The 19,265-nt window shown below is 33.7% G+C and overlaps 1 protein-coding gene and 1 non-coding gene across 2 annotated transcripts; both read left to right on the forward strand.

Annotated features, from left to right (window-relative positions):
• Positions 1-356: 356 nt before the first annotated feature.
• On the forward strand, positions 357-464 carry LOC148565513 (small nucleolar RNA R71). Its single transcript, XR_015884235.1, has one exon. It is a non-coding gene; the product is annotated as a small nucleolar RNA R71 (small nucleolar RNA).
• Positions 465-9,880: 9,416 nt separating this feature from the next.
• LOC110272245 (uncharacterized) lies at positions 9,881-14,960 on the forward strand. Its single transcript, XM_088486034.1, has 5 exons — positions 9,881-9,912; positions 10,110-10,233; positions 12,212-12,424; positions 14,331-14,371; positions 14,834-14,960. The coding sequence occupies exons 1-5, from the start codon at positions 9,881-9,883 to the stop codon at positions 14,958-14,960; spliced, it is 537 nt and encodes a 178-aa protein (XP_088342160.1).
• The last annotated feature ends 4,305 nt before the right edge of the window (positions 14,961-19,265 follow it).

Genomic DNA, 19,265 nt, shown 5'->3' on the forward strand with positions numbered 1-19,265 from the left:
TCAGGATCATAGGCTTCTTCTTCAGAAGATGCCTCTTGAGTACTGTTGGATGCAGCTTGCATTCCATGCAGACTCTGAGAGATCATATTGACTTGCTGAGTCAATATTTTATTCTGAGCCAATATGGTATTCAGAGTATCAACCTCAAGAACTCCCTTCTTCATAGGCGTCCCATTAGTCACAGGACTCCTTTCAGAAGTGTACATGAACTGGTTATTAGCAACCATGTCAATGAGTTCTTGAGCTTCTGCAGGCGTTTTCTTTAGGTGAATGGATCCACCTGCAGAAGTGTCCAGTGACATCTTTGATAGCTCAGATAAACCATCATAGAATATATCCAGGATGGTCCATTCTGAAAGCATGTCAGAAGGACACTTTTTGGTCAACTGTTTGTATCTTTCCCAAGCTTCATAGAGGGATTCACCTTCTTTCTGTCTGAAGGTTTGAACATCAGCTCTAAGCTTGCTCAGCTTTTGAGGAGGAAAGTACTTGGCTAAGAAAGCCGTGACCAGCTTATCCCAAGAGTTCAGGCTGTCTTTGGGTTGAGAATCCAACCATAATCTAGCTCTGTCTCTTACAGCAAAAGGGAAAAGCATGAGCCTGTAGACTTTAGGATTTACTCCATTAGTCTTAACAGTATCACATATCTGCAAGAATTCAGTTAAGAACTGAAAAGGATCTTCAGATGGAAGTCCATGAAACTTGCAGTTCTGCTGCATCAAAGAAACTAATTGAGGTTTCAGCTCAAAGTTGTTTGCTCCAATGGCAGGAATGGAGATGCTTCTTCCATGTAAATTGGAATTAGGTGCAGTAAAGTCACCAAGCATCTTCCTTACATTATTATTATTTTCGGCTGTCATCTCCTCTGCCTGTTCGAAAATTTCTGAAAGGTTATCTCTGGATTGTTGTATTTTAGCTTCTCTTAATTTTCTCTTCAGAGTCCTTTCAGGTTCTGGATCTGCTTCCACAAGAATGCTCTTATCTTTGCTCCTGCTCATATGACAAAGAAGAAGGCATAGAAAAATAATAATAATAATGGAGATCCTTTATACCACATTATAGGGATCCCTTTGTGAGTGGAAGAAAAGAAGGGGAGACAAAGAATGTGATGTAAAGGAAGAAACACAACTGTACGGATGGAAGAGATGTGAGATGAGATGTTAGGATATGAATGAATAAATAGAATAGGATGGGGGAGGGATAATTTTCGAAAATTATTTTGAAAAAGAGTTAGTGATTTTTGAAAAATGGTTTTTGAAAAATATTTAGTATTTTTTTTTTCGAAAAGTTTTTTTTTTTTGAGATAAAAAATAAAAATAAAAATAATTAGTTAATTAAAAAGAAATTTTTGAAAAAGGGGGAGATATTTTCGAAAATTAGAAAGGGAGAATTAGTTAGGTGGTTTTGAAAAAGTTAAGAAACAAACAAAAAGTTAGTTAGTTAGTTGAAACAAATTTTGAAAACCAATTTTGAAAAGATAAGTAGTTAGGAGGTTAGGAAAGATATTTTGAAATCATATTTTTGAAAAAGATAAGATAAGAAGATATTTTTGAAAAGATATGATTGAAATTAGTTTTGAAAAAGATTTGATTTTTTTTAAAATCACAATTAATGACTTGATTCACAAGAAATCACAAGATATGATTCTAGAACTTAAAGTTTGAATCTTTCTTAACAAGCAAGTAACAAACTTGAAATTTTTGAATCAAAACATTAATTGATTATATTATTTTCGAAAATTTGGTATAAAAATAAGAAAAAGATTTTTGAAAAATATTTTTGGAATTTTCGAAAATAACTAAGAATTTTGAAAAAGATTTGATTTTTGAAAAAGATTTTGAAAAAGATAAGATTTTCAAATTGAAAATTTGATTTGACTCATAAGAAACAACTTTGATTTTTAAAAATTTTTGAAAAAGTCAACTCAATTTTCGAATTTGATGGGAGAAAAAGGGAAAGATATTTTTTTGATTTTTTTGAAATTTTTATGAAAAACATGAAAATTATGCAATGCATGAAATTTTTAGATCAAAACAATGAATGCATGCATGAATGATATGAATGTCAAGATGAACACCAAGAACACTATGAATGTCAAGATGAACATCAAGAACATAATTTTGAAAAATTTTTAATGCAAAGAAAACATGCAAGACACCAAACTTAGAATTCTTTAATGCTTACGCACTAAGAATTCAAGAATGCATATGATAAACATGAAAAGACACAAAACAAAAATTCATCAAGATCAAACAAGAAGACTTACCAAGAACAACTTGAAGATCATGAAGAACACTATGAATGCATGATATTTTCGAAAAATGCAAGATGCATATGCAAGTGACACCAAACTTATAATGTGACTCAAGACTCAAACAAGAAACAGAAAATATTTTTGTCTTTTATGATTTTCTAATTTTTTTGGATTTTTATGTTATATTTTTCGAAAATTAAAAGAAAAATAAGGATTCCAAAATTTTTAATATGAATTCCAGGAATCTTGCATTCTTAGTCTAAAGCTTCAGTCCAAGAATTAGACATGGCTCACTAGCCAGCCAAGCTTTCAAAGAAAGCTCCAGTCCAAAACACTAGACATGGCCAATGGCCAGCCAAGCTTCAGCAGGTAGATCAGGAACAGTAGCAGGTGGATTAGCTCCAACAAGCTTGCTCTTAATAACAAATTGCAAGCCTCAGTCCAAAAGAATTTAGACATGGCTTTACAGCCAGCCAGGCTTCACATGCTTCATGAAACACTAGAATTCATTCTTAAAAATTTTGAATAAATTTTTGAAAACATTTTTATTATTATTATTTTTTTTTCGAAAACAGATGAGAAAATTTTGAAAATATTTTTGAAAAATTTTTGAAAAGAAAATAAAAAGAAAATTACCTAATCTGAGCAACAAGATGAGCCGTTAGTTGTCCAAACTCAAACAATCCCCGGCAACGGCGCCAAAAACTTGGTGCTGTTGCCGGATCAAAAGGGAATCTGGCACTGATGTTACCGGACCAAGAGCTTGCCGAAAACTCAAACAATCCCCGGCAACGGCGCCAAAAACTTGGTGCACGAAATTGTGATCTCCAGGCTCGAACAAATCCTGGTAATGGCTTCAAAGCTTGGTGCTCTGATCTTAATTCATGATTTTCACAACTTCGATACAACTAACCAGCAAGTGCACTGGGTCGTCCAAGTAATACCTTACGTGAGTAAGGGTCGAATCCCACGGAGATTGTTGGTATGAAGCAAGCTATGGTCACCTTGTAAATCTCAGTCAGGCAGATATAAAGTGATAATGGTGTTTTCGAATATTATATAGTAAAATAGGGATAGAGATACTTATGTAAATCATTGGTAGGAATTTCAGATAAGCGAATGGAGATGCTTTTCGTTCCTCTGAACCTCTGCTTTCCTGCTATCTTCATCCAATCAGTCTTACTCCTTTCCATGGCTGGCTTTATGCAAGGGCATCACTGTTGTCAGTGGCTACATCCCCTCCTCTCAGTGAATAATATGCTCACGCACCCTGTCACGGCACGGCTATTCATCTGTCGGTTCTCGATCATGCTGGAATAGGATTCACCCTCCTTTTGCGTCTGTCACTAACGCCCAACAATCGCGAGTTTAAAGCTCGTCACAGTCATTCAATCATTGAATCCTACTCGGAATACCACAGACAAGGTTTAGACTTTCCGGATTCTCTTGAATGCCGCCATCATTCTAGCTTACGCCACGAAGATTCTGGTTAGGAGATCTAAGAGATATTCATTCTAGCTTATTTCATGTAGAACAGAAGTGTTTGTCAGGCACGCATTCATAAGGGAGAAGGATGATGAGCGTCACACATAATCATCACCTTCATCACGTTCTTGGGTGCGAATGGATATCTTAGAAGTGAAATAAGAAGAATTGAATAGAAAACAGTAGTACTTTGCATTAATCTTTGAGGAACAGCAGAGCTCCACACCTTAATCTATGGAGTGTAGAAACTCTACCGTCAAAAATACATAAGTGAGAGTCCAGGCATGGCCGAGATGGCCAGCCCCTCTGAAACGTGATCAAAGGATCATAAGAAAATCCAAAGATGCCAAATACAATAGTAAAAGGTCCTATTTATAATAAACTAGCTACTAGGGTTTACATGAGTAAGTAATTGATGTACAAATCCACTTCCGGGGCCCACTTGGTGTGTGCTTGGGCTTGGGCTTGAGTGTTACACGTGTAGAGGTTCTTTGTGGAGTTGAACGCCAGTATTTGTGCCAGTTTGGGCGTTCAACTCTGGTTTTGGATCCTTTTCTGGCACCCACATTTGGGCAGAAGGCTGGCGTTGAACGCCAGTTTACGTCGTCAATTCTTGGCCAAAGTATGGACTATTATATATTGCTGGAAAGCCCTGGATGTCTACTTTCCAACGCAATTGGAAGCGCGCCATTTCGAGTTCTGTAGCTCCAGAAAATCCACTTTGAGTGCAGGGAGGTCAGAATCCAACAGCATCAGCAGTCCTTTTTCAACCTCTGAATTTGATTTCTGCTCAAGTCCCTCAATTTCAGCCAGAAAATACCTGAAATCACAGAAAAACACACAAACTCATAGTAAAGTCCAAAAATGTGAATTTAACATAAAAACTTATGAAAACATCCCTAAAAGTAACTAGATCCTACTAAAAACATACTAAAAACAATGCCAAAAAGCGTATAAATTATCCGCTCATCAGTGGCACGCCCTCTCTTTGGTTTGCTAGGGCGTGGCATGTTCCATTTTAGGCATGGCATGCCTGGGCGTGGGCTTGCTCCTAGGGATTGGCTCCTCCTTGTGAGTGACACGCTCCTCCCTTCATGTGGCATGCCTGGTTTGTTTTTGACAAGGCGTGGCATGCCCTTGCTCCTTCCTAATAGGGCGAGGCACGCCTCTAGAGTCTCCTCCAGGGCATGGCACGCCTATGCTTCATGTTTTAGGGAGTAGCACACCCTTACTTGGTCCTCGAGCGCATATCTTGGGCGCATGGCTATGGATTCTTGATGTCATGCCTTGCCTCTTGATTAACCTATATTGACTACTTGATTTGCCTTCTTTTTAACTATATTTCCTTGAAAACACTTAGCAATCACCTCAGTAGAAAAAGATAACTAAAGGTAATAAGACTAGAAGTTGAAACTATAACTAAACCTAAGAAAACAAGAATTAAAAGCAAGAAAAATAGCATAAGATGCGAACGCATCAAAACAAAATCAACTAACAACTCTAAATTACCACTCAATATTGGACATTTATGACTCATGGTTACCTAATTTCTCAACTCCAAGCCAAGAGATGAAAAATCTACTCTATAATTAGAGTAAACATTTCATCAAACACTTGGTGTGTAAAAGGGTAAAACATGATAAATTGCAATAATTAATAAAAACTATAGCTAACCAATGCATGAAATTAATACCAACAACTTAAACAAGCATATATAAAACTTAAAACATCAACTTCATTAAAGGAAATCCAAAATTAACAAGTTCACAAACTAACAAAGCAAAATAAAATAACTACCACTAAATTCTAAGAGAATTAGGGTGCGGGTGGAAGAATACAAAATCAAGTATCAAAATTGCAATTAAACAAGAGTAAAATCCAAAAATAGTAGCAAAATTGAATTAATACCTAGAAAAACCTAGAGAGAAGTTAGATTTTGTAACATTCTAAATTTTCATAACTAAACAACGTTTTGATTTTTCAGTGATTAATTTTATTTAGTCGTTTCCGAGCCCTGCACATAAAATAAATGATAACATAATTTTATTATTATATTATTTATTTATTTATTTTATATATGCCATAGTTATAATAAGGTTTAGATTATAATATTATTTTTATTATTATCCTTATTGAATTTGACATTCGTCGATATAAGTAAATATTGGTACTCTTTGAAGAACTTGGCATTGCTAATGTTTCATCATATATCCTTTATCATTAACTTACTTATGTCATTTATATTAGTAACTCATACATAATTATCTAATATATATATATTACTTGTGTTTTACTATATCCAGTTTTCATAATTATCTGTTTAAGATACTTATAACTTGAATCGCTGACGACCCTAAAACGCGACACCCAACCCCCCCTTGTGAGACCTAGCCACCATTATCATTAATTATCATCATCAACGTCTTATTTTCTCTTTTGGAACCAAACCAAGAAGAAAAAATAAGAGAAAGAGAGAAGTCGTGTGGGATTCATGGCACCTCCGAGCTTCTATTTTCGATTGCTTGAGCTCCGTAACCCCGATAAAAAATCTAAACCAATTAAATTGTTCGTATCTTCATCCTCTTCATGTTGACATCACTTTTTTTCATGAGAAGTTGACGGTGAAGATTCTGTCCCTCCATGCATGTTCGGCCAAGTGAGCCCAGAAGCGAGGTAGCCTATCTTTGACATTTTCTTCTCAGATTTCTCGGTCAAAAAGTTTCTTCACTACTTCGGTTGTGAACACAGTGAGCTAGAGGTAAGGATTGGTAATTTTTCATCGATTAAATGTTAATGTGATAAGTGATTGTTGGTGCGGATTTTGAGATATCCACAACTGAACCGGCATGTGCACCGGGTCGTCCAAGTAATACCTCAGGTAAGTGAGGGTTGATCCCATGAGGACTGATGGATTGAGCAACAATGGTCAACTGATTGGTTTATTTAGGCAACAGAAAAGTTGGCTGTGTGGGTTTTAAGAGCATTAAACAATAAATAAAGAGTAAAGAAAACAAACACTGCATTTGGTGTAAAAATCAATGAGAGAAACAATTAAGGTATCAGAGATGTTTACTTTTTCGGATCAAGTTTTCTTACCAACTATTTTAATCATGTAAGATTCATTTCATTGCAAACTTTAATTGGCTAAGCCTAAATCACTTAGTGATTTAGTCTCCTCTAACCTTCATCAACCGCCAATCTCTTGGTGACTTGATTCCGATTAGAGGGTTAAGTGCAAATCTAGTTTATGGTCACAAAAACCCTAATTACCCAATGCTAAACGGATTATATGTCACATATCCAGATTAGTTCAAGTAATTATCAATTTAGGAGGAATTTACTTTCAAGCTGTGTTCAGGTGAAGAACCTCTCCAAAGGGTCATAAGAACACATCTAGAATAAGGGTCATACTTTCGTTCCACCCAGATTCATAAAATTAAGAACGAAAGTAATCGTTGAAACTGAATCAGTACATTAATTAAAATAGGAAAGTAATAGTCTTAATTCGTAAAAATAAACAGACCTCCTAACCTTAACCAAGGAGGTTTAGTGACTCATGACTTACAGAGAAAACAAGGGTTCTGAAAAGTATGAAAGTGCAGAAGTGAGAAGATATCCCCTCTAAAGGGTGAATCTTTTCTCTTTTATATCTAACCCAATTTAATTTAAAAATAAAATAAAATAATAAATCCTAAAACTAAAAGATATTGTTTGTAAATAAAAATTACAAAAATAAAAAATAAGATAACTAATAAAAGCTAAATCCAACTAGAGATCCTCCAAGAGTGTGGGCTTGGCTCGGATGCCTAGCGCTAAATGCTAGTTGGGCGTTTAGCGCCCATAATGGATAGCAACGTTTCTGTCTTGTGCTGGTTGCTGGTGCTAAACAACAGCTTGGCGTTTAGCGCCCAACAGGGTTGCTCCAATTCTTCTCTTTTTCGCACAAAACTCTACCAACTTGCCCCAAATTTCACCTGAAATCATAAAAACACTAAAACAACTTAAAGTGGCATCCAAAGAGGATTTTTGCACTAAAACATAATAAAACTTAATGAATTCTAACTAAAAACAACTAGAAATAAAGAAAAAATGGGTACAAGATGCTCACACATCAATTGTTGGTTTGATTGATTATTAGTTGAGTTTCATTAAGTTTATGTTAAAATTTTGTTGAATTATTATCGTTGCTTGTGAATTATGGTTTGGCCATGAGGAACAGTCCAGCTGGGGTAGTTTTGTCGATTTTAGGGCTGTTGTGAATGAGAATTATTAATAAGAATTCATGAGGTTTGATAACCGAGAGATTAACTAAAAAACTGTGAAAAATCATTAACTGCAAAATTCGAAAACGGATTAAAAATCATATATATTTCGAACAAAATACAAGAAAGGGATTTTTGAGTTTTAAGAGCTGTGTTTGTCTCCAACATAAAATTATTATTTTGAGAATAAAACTATATTTTGGTAAGAATTTTGGTTGATCTTATAATTAAATAAGTTTAGGCATATTTTGAGTAAAAAGTAAGTGTTCAGGAGTGACACTACAAAAAAAAGATTAAAATGGCATTTATATTACGGCGGTTTTAAAAAACCGCCATAATGTTTAGATATTATGGCATTTTATGGTGATGCCATAATTAATTTGCATAAAATGGCGTTTTTGGTGATTCTAGTCCGCCATGATCAAAACCCATTATTTGAAAAAGAAGGCCCAAATAAAACCCTTCCCCCAACAACGGAAAACCCTAACCCAAAAACCCATTCCTGAAACTAACGCGTGCTGCCACCAAACCCAAAAATGAAGACCTGTGCTCTGCTCCGGTGACGATCTGTTCCAGCGGCTGCTCCGATGGCGATCTGCTCCAGCGACTAATTTGGAGATGATCTTCTTAGCGGCGTAATCTTCCGACGAGATTGTGTGCTCTCTCAAGCGACGATCTCCTCTAGCAGGTTCTCCTCCGGCGGCGCGTTCACCTCCAGCTACAATCTCTGTGTGAGAGCAAGGTTGATCTTCTTTTTCTCTCTCAATTTTCTACTGTTGTCAAAAATACCTAAAAGTTTGAAATGAAAAATCAAGTTGTAGAAACTTCATAAAACTACGAGATCTATTGCGCAAGTGTTTCCTCCGATGATCTTCTTCGGCAGCGATCTCCTCCATCAACACTTCTCTTCCATTGATGAGATCTGTTGCGTAAGTGTTTCCTACGGCGTCGAGTTGTGTTCTGCGATTTCTCCATCTCCATCGAGCTTCATTAAGCATCTAGGTTAGTGTACAAATTTGCATTATTCTTCTGTTTACTCATAATTAGTAAATATGCCATGTTCTATGCTAACAATGACTACGTCTTTTGTTTTAATTCTAGGTTTTTTATTTTCTTCCTTGTCAGAAGAAATTGGAGGTGAGGCATTTACTAAATTTTCTTCTAATTTTATTTGTATCTATGTTAGATGATTATGGATTATGATGATATCATGTTTGAGCTCCCTTCTCTATTCTATTCTTCTTCCTTCTGTTCTATTATGATGATATCTTGTAAATTTGTATATTTGTTAGTTTTAATAATGTTGATTTTTGACTTTTGTAATTGATCAAATATATAGGTACTTCTATTACTAAATTATTTTATTTCATTCTATGTGATTTTCCACTGTATCTCCCAAAACTTGCTTGTGTTGCGAGAATAGTTGAGCATTATAGAAAATGAAGATGTTCATACAATGCATGATGATGTGTATATGTTCAAGTAAGTGCCAAAGTATCTCAATTAAAAGTATTTTTTATGACTAATTTCTTTCTTTTTGTGATATACTTGTTTATTTAAATTCTGAAATGTTCTCCTTGAGGACTGATGTTAATAAAGAGAAAAAAGAAGAAAAAAGTATAACGATTAATTAATTAATTGATGGATCTTCTTCTTGTTTTTTTTTTTTTTTGTAATGATGTGTCAAGTTTAAGTTTGTGAAACTGACAGAAATAACTCATGTAGAACTATGGCTTGATTTTGAAATATATTTTTAATGCTTTGAAAGCTTTTTGAGCACTTGAAGAAATATCTTGGTACCAAGCATGAATTAGATGGAGGATTTACACGGTCTCTCATTCATAGAACAGAAGACAAGTCAAAGGCATCTAGTAGGGGAATGATTAATATAATAATATCAGTTAGTAAAATGTACATATACTTTTGAGTCTGTGAATTTAGAAATGTATCTCCTTGCTAAACCTATTCAACTAAATAGACTAGTTAGTCCTTTAAATTTTAGCTTGAGTATTAGCGGCAAGTGATAATCTTATTAGTCAAGTATGCTTTGAGTCTTGGTTTTATAATTCTATATACAGATTTAGATTTGAAATTTTCTCATTGCAAAGGGAACTAGCAGACAAGGTAGCAGCAGCTAGATTCCTAGTTGTAGTTCCTGATCTCCTGTATGGTGACTACTTTAGTTATGATCCTCAATTTGATAGAGAAGGATGGTTGAAGAAACATGGAGAGGTTAGTTGTAACTTTTACCATTAGAACATGTTTATTATGTAAAGCAAAATCCAAAAGTTGAATTTTCTGACCATGCTTTTGGCATGTTTGTACTTTTAGGCTAAGGAATGTGAAGGCACCAAACCTATTATTTGTTTTTTATTGGTTTGCTGCTGCTGCTGCTTGTTTTCTTGATGTGCCCTGACACATGATAAAGTTATCCAAGTCTTCCTAGAAAAAGATGCAAAATTTAAATTCTTAATGCATTTGTTCTACATCTATTGAAGTAAATTATTTAAAATTTTCAATTACTAGCAACCTTTAACTTGTTAGCTAAACCCAAAATTAAGTTCTAAAGTAATTGACTACTAGCTAGGAATGTGAATGGATGCTGAAAGTTAAATTTTTGTGTGCAGAGGAATGTGATTATTTTAGTGGGGACGGGGTCCCCAATCCTTTGGGACCATTTTATACCAATGAAACTTGCAGCCACATTGAATCTCATCAGAATTGTTTGAAGAATGGAAAGCCTGATAGATAATTTTTGTATTTGAGATGGGCTCCAAGAGGCTATGAGTTACCCCTATTTGATGCAGGGAAGTTTCTCAACATGATGCATGGCAAAGTGTGGGCGTTGATTGGCGATTCCATATCCTGCGATCTTGTGCAGTCGTTGATATACATTCTTTCAACGATATGTATTTTATTTTGCACTGGCAAATAGCATATTAGCTTTTCACATATGGATTTTGCTCTAACTATCAATCCAGGATTGTCTTATTTTCTTGGTTAAGAGAATAAAAGTTTGTATCCATTCTTTTGGGGTCCATTGGTTTTTACAATATTTATGATTTCCCTTGATGTTTTCTTCTATGATTAAGGGCATCAATTATAACCTGCACTTTAGAATTTTATTATTTTCCATGATCAGAATCTTTATCTTAGCATCATCTCATTTAGATTGTGGAAACTTCTGCTTGGTTTATGCAAGCATCATATAAAGGTTATGCTAACTTTTGAGAAAATTAATGCGACCTCCACTTTTAACTGTTTAAGTAAGGTTTATTTATGTTGAAAATGCTGGTTTATATTTTAATGGAATTATAGTTCTTTACAACTTTTTCTTAAAAGAAATTAAGTACTTCTATCTATACTTTTGATTAAAAGCAAAGCGAAACAAACGACAAATAATAATCAGAGTATTCAATCTTGTTTGGTTCAAGAGACTGGACTGGAAGGGTGAACAATTTCTTATTACAAACATTTAATAATAATGCACTTATTGCACTCCATGTGTTTGTTATTTTGCTTTTTAGAAATTGCTTTTGTTAGTTCTGTATTTGGTTTTAGCTCCTGGTTTAAGGCTTGGAGTTTGTTCTTTGTTGCATCTGAGTTTCAAAGATTTCATGATTTAACTTGAATTATGCTTGTTTAAAACTGGATAAGTTATTGGTTGCTTGAATTACATAGTATCAGCATTGGGAGTGTTGTTTTCTTTCTATGCTTTAATTATTGATCGCAGTTAATGTTTCTTGGAAGAGGATCAAACATTGTTAACCCTGCTTCTTGGAAGAGGATCAAACATATCAGGTTAGTGACATTTTCCTTTTTCTCTGGAATATGATTTACTTTTTTCAGTCTTTATGATGCTAAGGCAAGGAGAAGAAGCATAAAAAACACAAAGATAGGGATAGGCATAAGAACAAGGATAAGGAGCATAAGAAGCACAAACATCGTCACAAAGATAAAGACCGAAGCAAAGACAAGGAGAAGGACAAGGACATATGGTAGATTTTAACAATTTTTTATACACTACTATAAAATGGTCCTAGACTTGAAACAGAAGTCTCTGAGAACATAATTTTCAGAATTTTCTAAGTGTTTAGTTTGCTGTAGCCTCTTTACTTCTTAAATATAAAAGTACATGTACTAAACTGGAGACAACAATGTTAAACTTTAGCATCAAGTAGCTTCCTAGTAATTGCTAAAATATTTGTAGACTCGTGAAAGGTTTCTGTCACTGAGAAAAGGCATAAAAAGTGAAGTAGCTAATGCCCTAGAAGAGGTAAGCTTTTGTATATCTTATTTGTTTGGGACAGCTTATGTTCACACTCAACACTCGAGTATCCAATTCTTCGAACTCCTAAATGATTGGATTGAAAAGATCACAAGTGTTATTGCCTCATTGTTGAGTTCTCAGATTCCTGAAAAGGTAACTGCCAAAAACTTTTGCTTGATATGTTCCAGTGGAACTTCGTTTAACTTTGATTAATGGTGCCCAATTTTTTTAGTTATTACCTGCAAGTCCAATGGGAAGTGCTCATAACAGGTCTACCGGTGAGAGTAGTGATGAGAGAACTTTTGCGTGGTCTAGAAATTTGCGGATAAATCCTCGTTGCAAGTATAGTTTCTAAACCTTCAAAAGTCCTTTCATACAAACGTTTTGGGTGTCACAAGTAACAAACCCCTTAAAAATTGTTAACCGAGTATTCAAACCTCGCGTCGTCTTCTCAAAGAACTGCGAGGAAGTATGTTCTTATTATTGGCTATAAAGGTTGTAATCGGGGTTTAGAAGATGAGAAGCAAGTAATTTAAATGACAAGTAAAGTAAATGGCAATTAAAATAAATAAATACTGTAAAACATACTTTTGGCAAGGTAAGAGAAGTTGAGGTCCAACGTAGTTATCTCTCTCAACTATAATGAAAGTTGAATCTAAACTCCACTTGGTCAACCTTTACTAGGGCAAAGGAAAGTCAATGGACTAATTAATCTGGCCTTTGAATCCTATTTATTTCCTAAGAAAAGGTTGGGATTACTTAAGTTCAGCTCAATTAGCAAGATAATGATTATCAATTATGTTGAGTTTAATAACTGTTGAGTTACTGAATTCTTAACCAGAACCAAAAGGGGAAAAAAAATTGCTGAAATAATAAAAACGTCCTTAGATGGGAAGCAATGATAACTTAAATCAAAGAGAACAATCATAAACTGAAAATACCTCAAATATCATTAATTCAAATAACTGTCTGTAACATGGAATAATTCGTAAATCAAATTATAATAATCAATTCAAATGTTGGAATAAATAAATAAAAGTAAAACTAAAATAAAAGAACATTAAACCTGGGATCCAGAGTTACTCTTAAAACAAGAAGAAATCCTAAATCCTAAAAGAGAGAGAGAGAGAAGATCTCCCTCTCAACTAAATCTAAATCATTGAAAAGTGAAATATGCGAGCTCCCTTTGAATGGGTGCATTCCCACACTTTATAACCTCTGGTCTATGCTGTCTGTACTTGGATCTGGGCCAAAAAGGGCTTCAGAATTTGCTGGGGGCGTATTCTGTAAATTCTGATACGTGGCCTCTGTCACGCGTCCGCGTGGGTCACGCGGTCGCGTCAGACATGCGACCGCATCATGTGCGTTCTGCTTAAGGTGCGCGATCGCGTCAGTCATGCGGCCGCGTCGCTGCTAATTCGTGCTTGGCACGCGATCGCGTCATCCATGCGATCGCGTGGATACCAATTTCCTTAAATCTCCGTTTTGCTTTCTCCTTCTATTTTTGTATGTTTTCTTTTCCGTCCTTTAAGTCATTCTGCCTTAGAAAATCTGAAACTACTCAACACACTAATCACGGCATCGAATGGAAATAAAGGTAATTAAATTAATTGATTTTAAAGCTTAGGAAACATGTTTTTCACAATATGACATAATAAGGAAGGAAAAGTAAAACCATGCAATTAATGTGAATAAGTAGGTGAAGAGTTGAATAAATCACTCTAATTAAGCACAAAAGAACTCATGAAATATGGGTTTATCAAGTAGTTCTTTTGAAAGTCCAGATTTCGATCACACAGCTATTGAAGAATTTACAGTAGAGAGAAATCCTGCTACAGCAAATGTGGACCGCAACTCGAGAAGTTTACAGCTGCAGTAAATGAGAAACCTATTGATGTGTTGCGAAAAATGTGTGGGAATGATAGATGTGCTGATTGCGGTGCCCCTGAACTTGATTGGGCACCACTAAATCTTAGTGTTCTTGTTTAATTAATATATATGGTCCGTTCCTAATTAATATCACCTTTAATTTGGCGTTATTTTACCGACTGTGATGCAGGAAATGGCGCTTATTGAAACAAATAATGTGCTAAGGAGTAAGGTAACACATTCATTTTAACAAATAGTAATTTAGTAATGAGTAATGTTATGACAGGTGGAAGCTAAGGTAGTGAATGTTATGTCATAGGTAGAATCATTCTGAATTATTATTGTTATTAGTTGTAACTGAAAGTGAAAAGGATAGATAGATGAGAAGCTAAGGTAGTTGTCGGTTGATTCTGATGAGAATTGAAAATGCATGATTTGGCAGGGATTTGGCAGAAGCTTTTCACTTTCATTTTGAGCATCATAATCCTAATTAATGCGATGTTGCTTCAATACATTGCTCATCATTCTGTTATAAGCAGTTGATCATAAATTCCTTTTATTTTCCAAATTTTCTTCATGTGTCATGTTGTTAAAAAAGAAAAAAAAAATTCTGCTTTGTGTTTAATGAATCCAACCCTTATTACTATGGATTTCATAGCTGGTTTAATTAAAATGAACATGATTTTCTTTTAGGCAAAAGTTGGGCGTGAAAATAAGCACTCTAGAAGCAAATAATCAAGACAAAAGAAGGATTGGAGTGAGGACAGAGATTATCATAACAAAGTACACCAAAAGCTATAATGGAGATTTTATGTATTAAGAGCTACATGTTAAGACATTTATAATTAAAAAATTATGTTATTACTTTTGATTTTAATACTAAAAAATAATATATTATGTTTAATACATTGTTTATGAGTTATATAATATTTTGTTTATGAGTATTGATTTTTTGTTATTGAGAAAGTTTAATAAAAAATTATTTGTTTAATGCAATAAAAATGACAGTTAAAATTTATCTTTGTAAATGATAAAAAATGTCACTTTTATCCGGTAAAAATGGCAGTTTGTAACTGCCATTTTAAACAACATGAATAACCATTTTAACTCAGTAAAAATGGCGGTTTCAAACGCCATTTTAACCAACTAAAAAATATCATTTTAACCAACCAAAATGCTGCTCTGTCATGGTAAAAACGGCAGTTTGTAAACGCCATTTTAACCAACCAAAAATGTCATTTTCATCTTTAAAATAACGGTGGTTTGAACCGCCATTTTAACCAACCAAAACCTCCGTTTTAACCCTGAAAATAACAGCGGTTTGAACCGCCATTTTAACCAACCAAAAAAAGCCGTTTTATTTGAAAATAATGGCGGTTTGAACCGCCGTTTTAACCTATCCAAAAATAGCCGTTTTAATCCAGGAAATTGTAGCGGTTTTCTAAAAATTGTCGTAATAACCAGAATGGCGCCTAGAATTACGTTATTTTCTAAAACCGCCATTTCTGGTAATAATGACAGTTCAAACCGCCGTAAATACCCAAAAAACTGCCATTTTAACAAAATATTTTTGTAGTGTGAACGGGTATTTTATAAAAGTTATGGGTTACTTTTATAAATATTAAAATATGTGAGATTTAATTAGTTTTTTTTCTAAAAATGTTGGGATAAAAATAAAATACTTAAAAGCTTAGGATTTAAAGTATAAAAGTATAAGAGTAAAGCTTTAATAAAGCTAGTTTTTGTATCATAAAAATAGAAATATTAAATATTAATACTTCATTTTAGGATTAGGCTAGTTATCCAGAAACCATATTTTTCTTGACTTTTTTTGCGAGGACAGCTATTATTCTGTCTGATAACGTACATACTGGACCAGTGTTATCCTATGTTTTCTATTTAAATTGTGTGAAAATTACCTATAACGGGAGTGAGTGTGAAGGGTACATTCTATTAATGGCTAGCTCAAGTGGCAAAGAACAATGTTTAGAATGGAGTCGAGTAGTGAAGGAATTCCTGATGTTTTTCTTGAAAATATACAAGAGCTTCCTCTTCAGTGAGAGATAGAATTCAACATTGATTTGATACCTGGAGTAGGACTGATTTTGATAGCACCTTATCGTATGTCACCATTGGAACTGGCAGAACTAACGAAGCAGTTGGACGAGTTACTTGGGAAGAAGTTTATTCGTCCAAGTGTGTCACCTTGGATAGCTCCAGTATTGTTGGTAAAAAAGAAGATGTCAGAATGAGGTTGTGCGTAGAGTACTAATCGTTGAATATGGTCACTATCAAGAACAAGTATCGCCTTCCTCGGATAAATGATTTGATGGATCAGTTGAAAGGCACAACAGTATTCTCGAAGATTGAATTGCGATCAGGTTATCATTCCAGAAAGGCGAATATAGTTGCGAACGCTTTGATTTGGAAGAATTAAGTATTTCCTGGATGATGATAAGGCATGAGGAGTTGATTTCATCTTTTGAGAATCTGAAATTGGGAATGAAAGAGAGGTCAGATGGAGTTGTTATGGCTCAGTTGAACTTGATATTTGACTTCAAGACAGCTATTCAGCAAGCACAAATCCGAGACTCGGAGATGTCAATATTTCTGACATGAATGAAAGCGGATGAGTTATGTCAGGACCAGGAGGGGCTATGGAGATACAAGAATAGAATATGAGTACCTGCTCAAGGAAATTTGCGGCAAGGAATTTAATGGAAGTCCATGAGAGTAGATTTTTTGTGCATCTCAGTGTAAATAAGATGTACAAGGACTTGAAACGTATGTTTTGGTGGCCAAGATTGAAGAAGGATGTGACTAAGTATGTTTCAAAGTGCCTAACCTGTCAGAAGATAAAAGTGAAACATCATAGACCCTCAGAAACCTTACAACCTTTGGATATACCTCAGTGAAAATGGAAAAAGATTACCATGGATTTTATAACTGGATTACCAAGAATATCGACAGGACATGATGCTATTTGGGTAATAGTGGACAGATTAACTAAGTTAGCGCATTTCTTTCCGATACGAGTTGATTATACTTTGAAATGACTTGCCGGATTGTATATTCAAGAGATAGTGTGACCCCATGGAGTACCTTTATCGATTGTTTTCGATCGAGACCCAAGATTTACCTCTAGATTTTGGGGAGTTTTTTTAGAAAGCATTTAGGTCGGAGCTACACATGAGTATAGCGTATCACCTCCAAACAGATGGACAATCCAAACCTTCGAAGATATGTTAAGATCTTGCGCGATGGAATATCAAAAAAAGTGGGACAAATATCTACCATTGATTGAGTTTGCCTACAATAACAGTTTTCAGCAAAGTATCGAAATGTTGCCATATGAAGATCTTTATGGATGGAGGTGTCCATCGCCATTGTGTTGGTATGACAAAGGGAAAGCTAGTATTATGGTACCGGATTTGGTTCAGGAGACAACTGATCAGATTAAAAAAATCCGCAAGAAAATTAAAAGAAGAAAAAAAGCCTCACTCATTGATCCTCCTAACCTCATCTCTCTTTCTTGATAGATAACATTAAATACTTGAGCAGTGAGCTAAATTGATAAGAGTATATTTGATGTTATTTTTAGTGAAAAAAACAAATAAAAGAAAGAAATTGATGTGAATACAAAAGAAAAATAGTATTAATTAAGACTACGGAATGGACCGAAATTTATTGCAACAATTTGTATAAAGAATGATGCTAGAGTGAATAGAATAGTTGACGTAGTCATCAAGAAACAGATCAAGAATTTGTTATTGATGTTATTGTTAAGCTACGTTAAGGGTAGTAAGTGTTTGCATGCATGAAGCCCCACCAAGTCTGCGTATATAAACCTTCATGTTCTATGCGTAATTGATGATTGAGAATATAGAATTCTTTTCACAAACCTTTCTATTTCTACGTTATTTTTCCAAGAGAAAATTATACTCTCCTTCTCTACGAGATGTTAAAATGATACTTTCATCTTCTTTATTTTATAAATATACATTCTCCTTTCTTCTAATTTTAAAAAACTTCCTCTTAAATCTATTTTAAATTTTTTGTGTTAACTAATGTTAACTTTTTCTATTTTTAAGAAACAATACACATTAGCAAAAATTTTATTTTTTATCATTAAATTTACTTACCAAAATACCCTTTAATAAATTATTCTTTTATTGATTAAATTGTATTTTTAAAAAAAAAAATTAATAATTATATTTTTTTTCTAAAATATCCTTCAATAATTTTTTAATTATTAAATTATAATTTTATCAAAATTTTCGTTAACAATTTTTTTATATTTTGCTATTAATTTTTCGATATCTATATATATTATTTTAACATTAAATAAAAAATTTTAGTAAGATTATTTTTCAATATCAATATATATTAATTGTTATACATATTAACAGTGGTAAGATTTTTTTATTTAATGTTAAAATAATATATATTAATATCGAAAAATTAATAGTAAAATATAAAAATAATTGTTAACAAAAATTTTAGTAAAATCATAATTTAATAATTAAAAAATTATTGAAAGGTAGGTATTTTAGAAAAAAATAATTTAATCATTAATTTTTTAAAATATATTTTGGTAAAAATATAATTTAATCAATAAAAAAATTATTAAAGAGTATTTTGTTAAGCAAAATTTAATAATAAAAAATAAAATTTTTGCTAATGAGTATTTTTTCAAAAAATAATTTACTTTTTTTTAAAAAATGGATAAAGTTAATATTAGTTAACACAAAAATTTAAAATAGATTAAAGAGGATATTTTTTAAAAGTTAGAAGGGAGGAAATGTACATTTATAAAATAGAGGAAAGGAGAATGTTATTTTAGCATCTCGTAGGGGAGGGGAGTGAAATTTTCTCTTTTTCTAAAGCTAGTTTACAATCTTAGGCTTGACTCTCATATGGTATCAAAAGAGCGATAAGTGATTCATGGTGACACAGTCTTCTGCGATAATATGTCAGCAGCGCATCTTGCTTATGATCCAGTATTATATAATCACACCAAACATTTCGAACTGAACTTATATTTCATGTGTGATTGAGTTACACATGAAATAGTGGCAGTGTCTCACATCCCTACCTCAAAATAGGTTGCGGACGTGTTCACGAA

The sequence above is a fragment of the Arachis ipaensis genome, chromosome B5 (genome assembly GCF_059453495.1).
Source record: "Arachis ipaensis isolate K30076 ecotype BB chromosome B5, ASM5945349v1, whole genome shotgun sequence".
Classification (NCBI taxonomy): Eukaryota; Viridiplantae; Streptophyta; class Magnoliopsida; order Fabales; family Fabaceae; genus Arachis; species Arachis ipaensis.

Coding starts and splice junctions, on each gene's coding strand:
- LOC110272245 (XM_088486034.1), top strand. CDS start 9,881: ATGATTAATATAATAATATCAGTTAGTAAAAT. Junction 10,234..12,211: donor GGTTGAAGAAACATGGAGAG/GTTAGTTGTAAC, acceptor AAATATTTGTAG/ACTCGTGAAAGGTTTCTGTC. Junction 14,372..14,833: donor AATAATGTGCTAAGGAGTAA/GGTAACACATTC, acceptor ATTTTCTTTTAG/GCAAAAGTTGGGCGTGAAAA.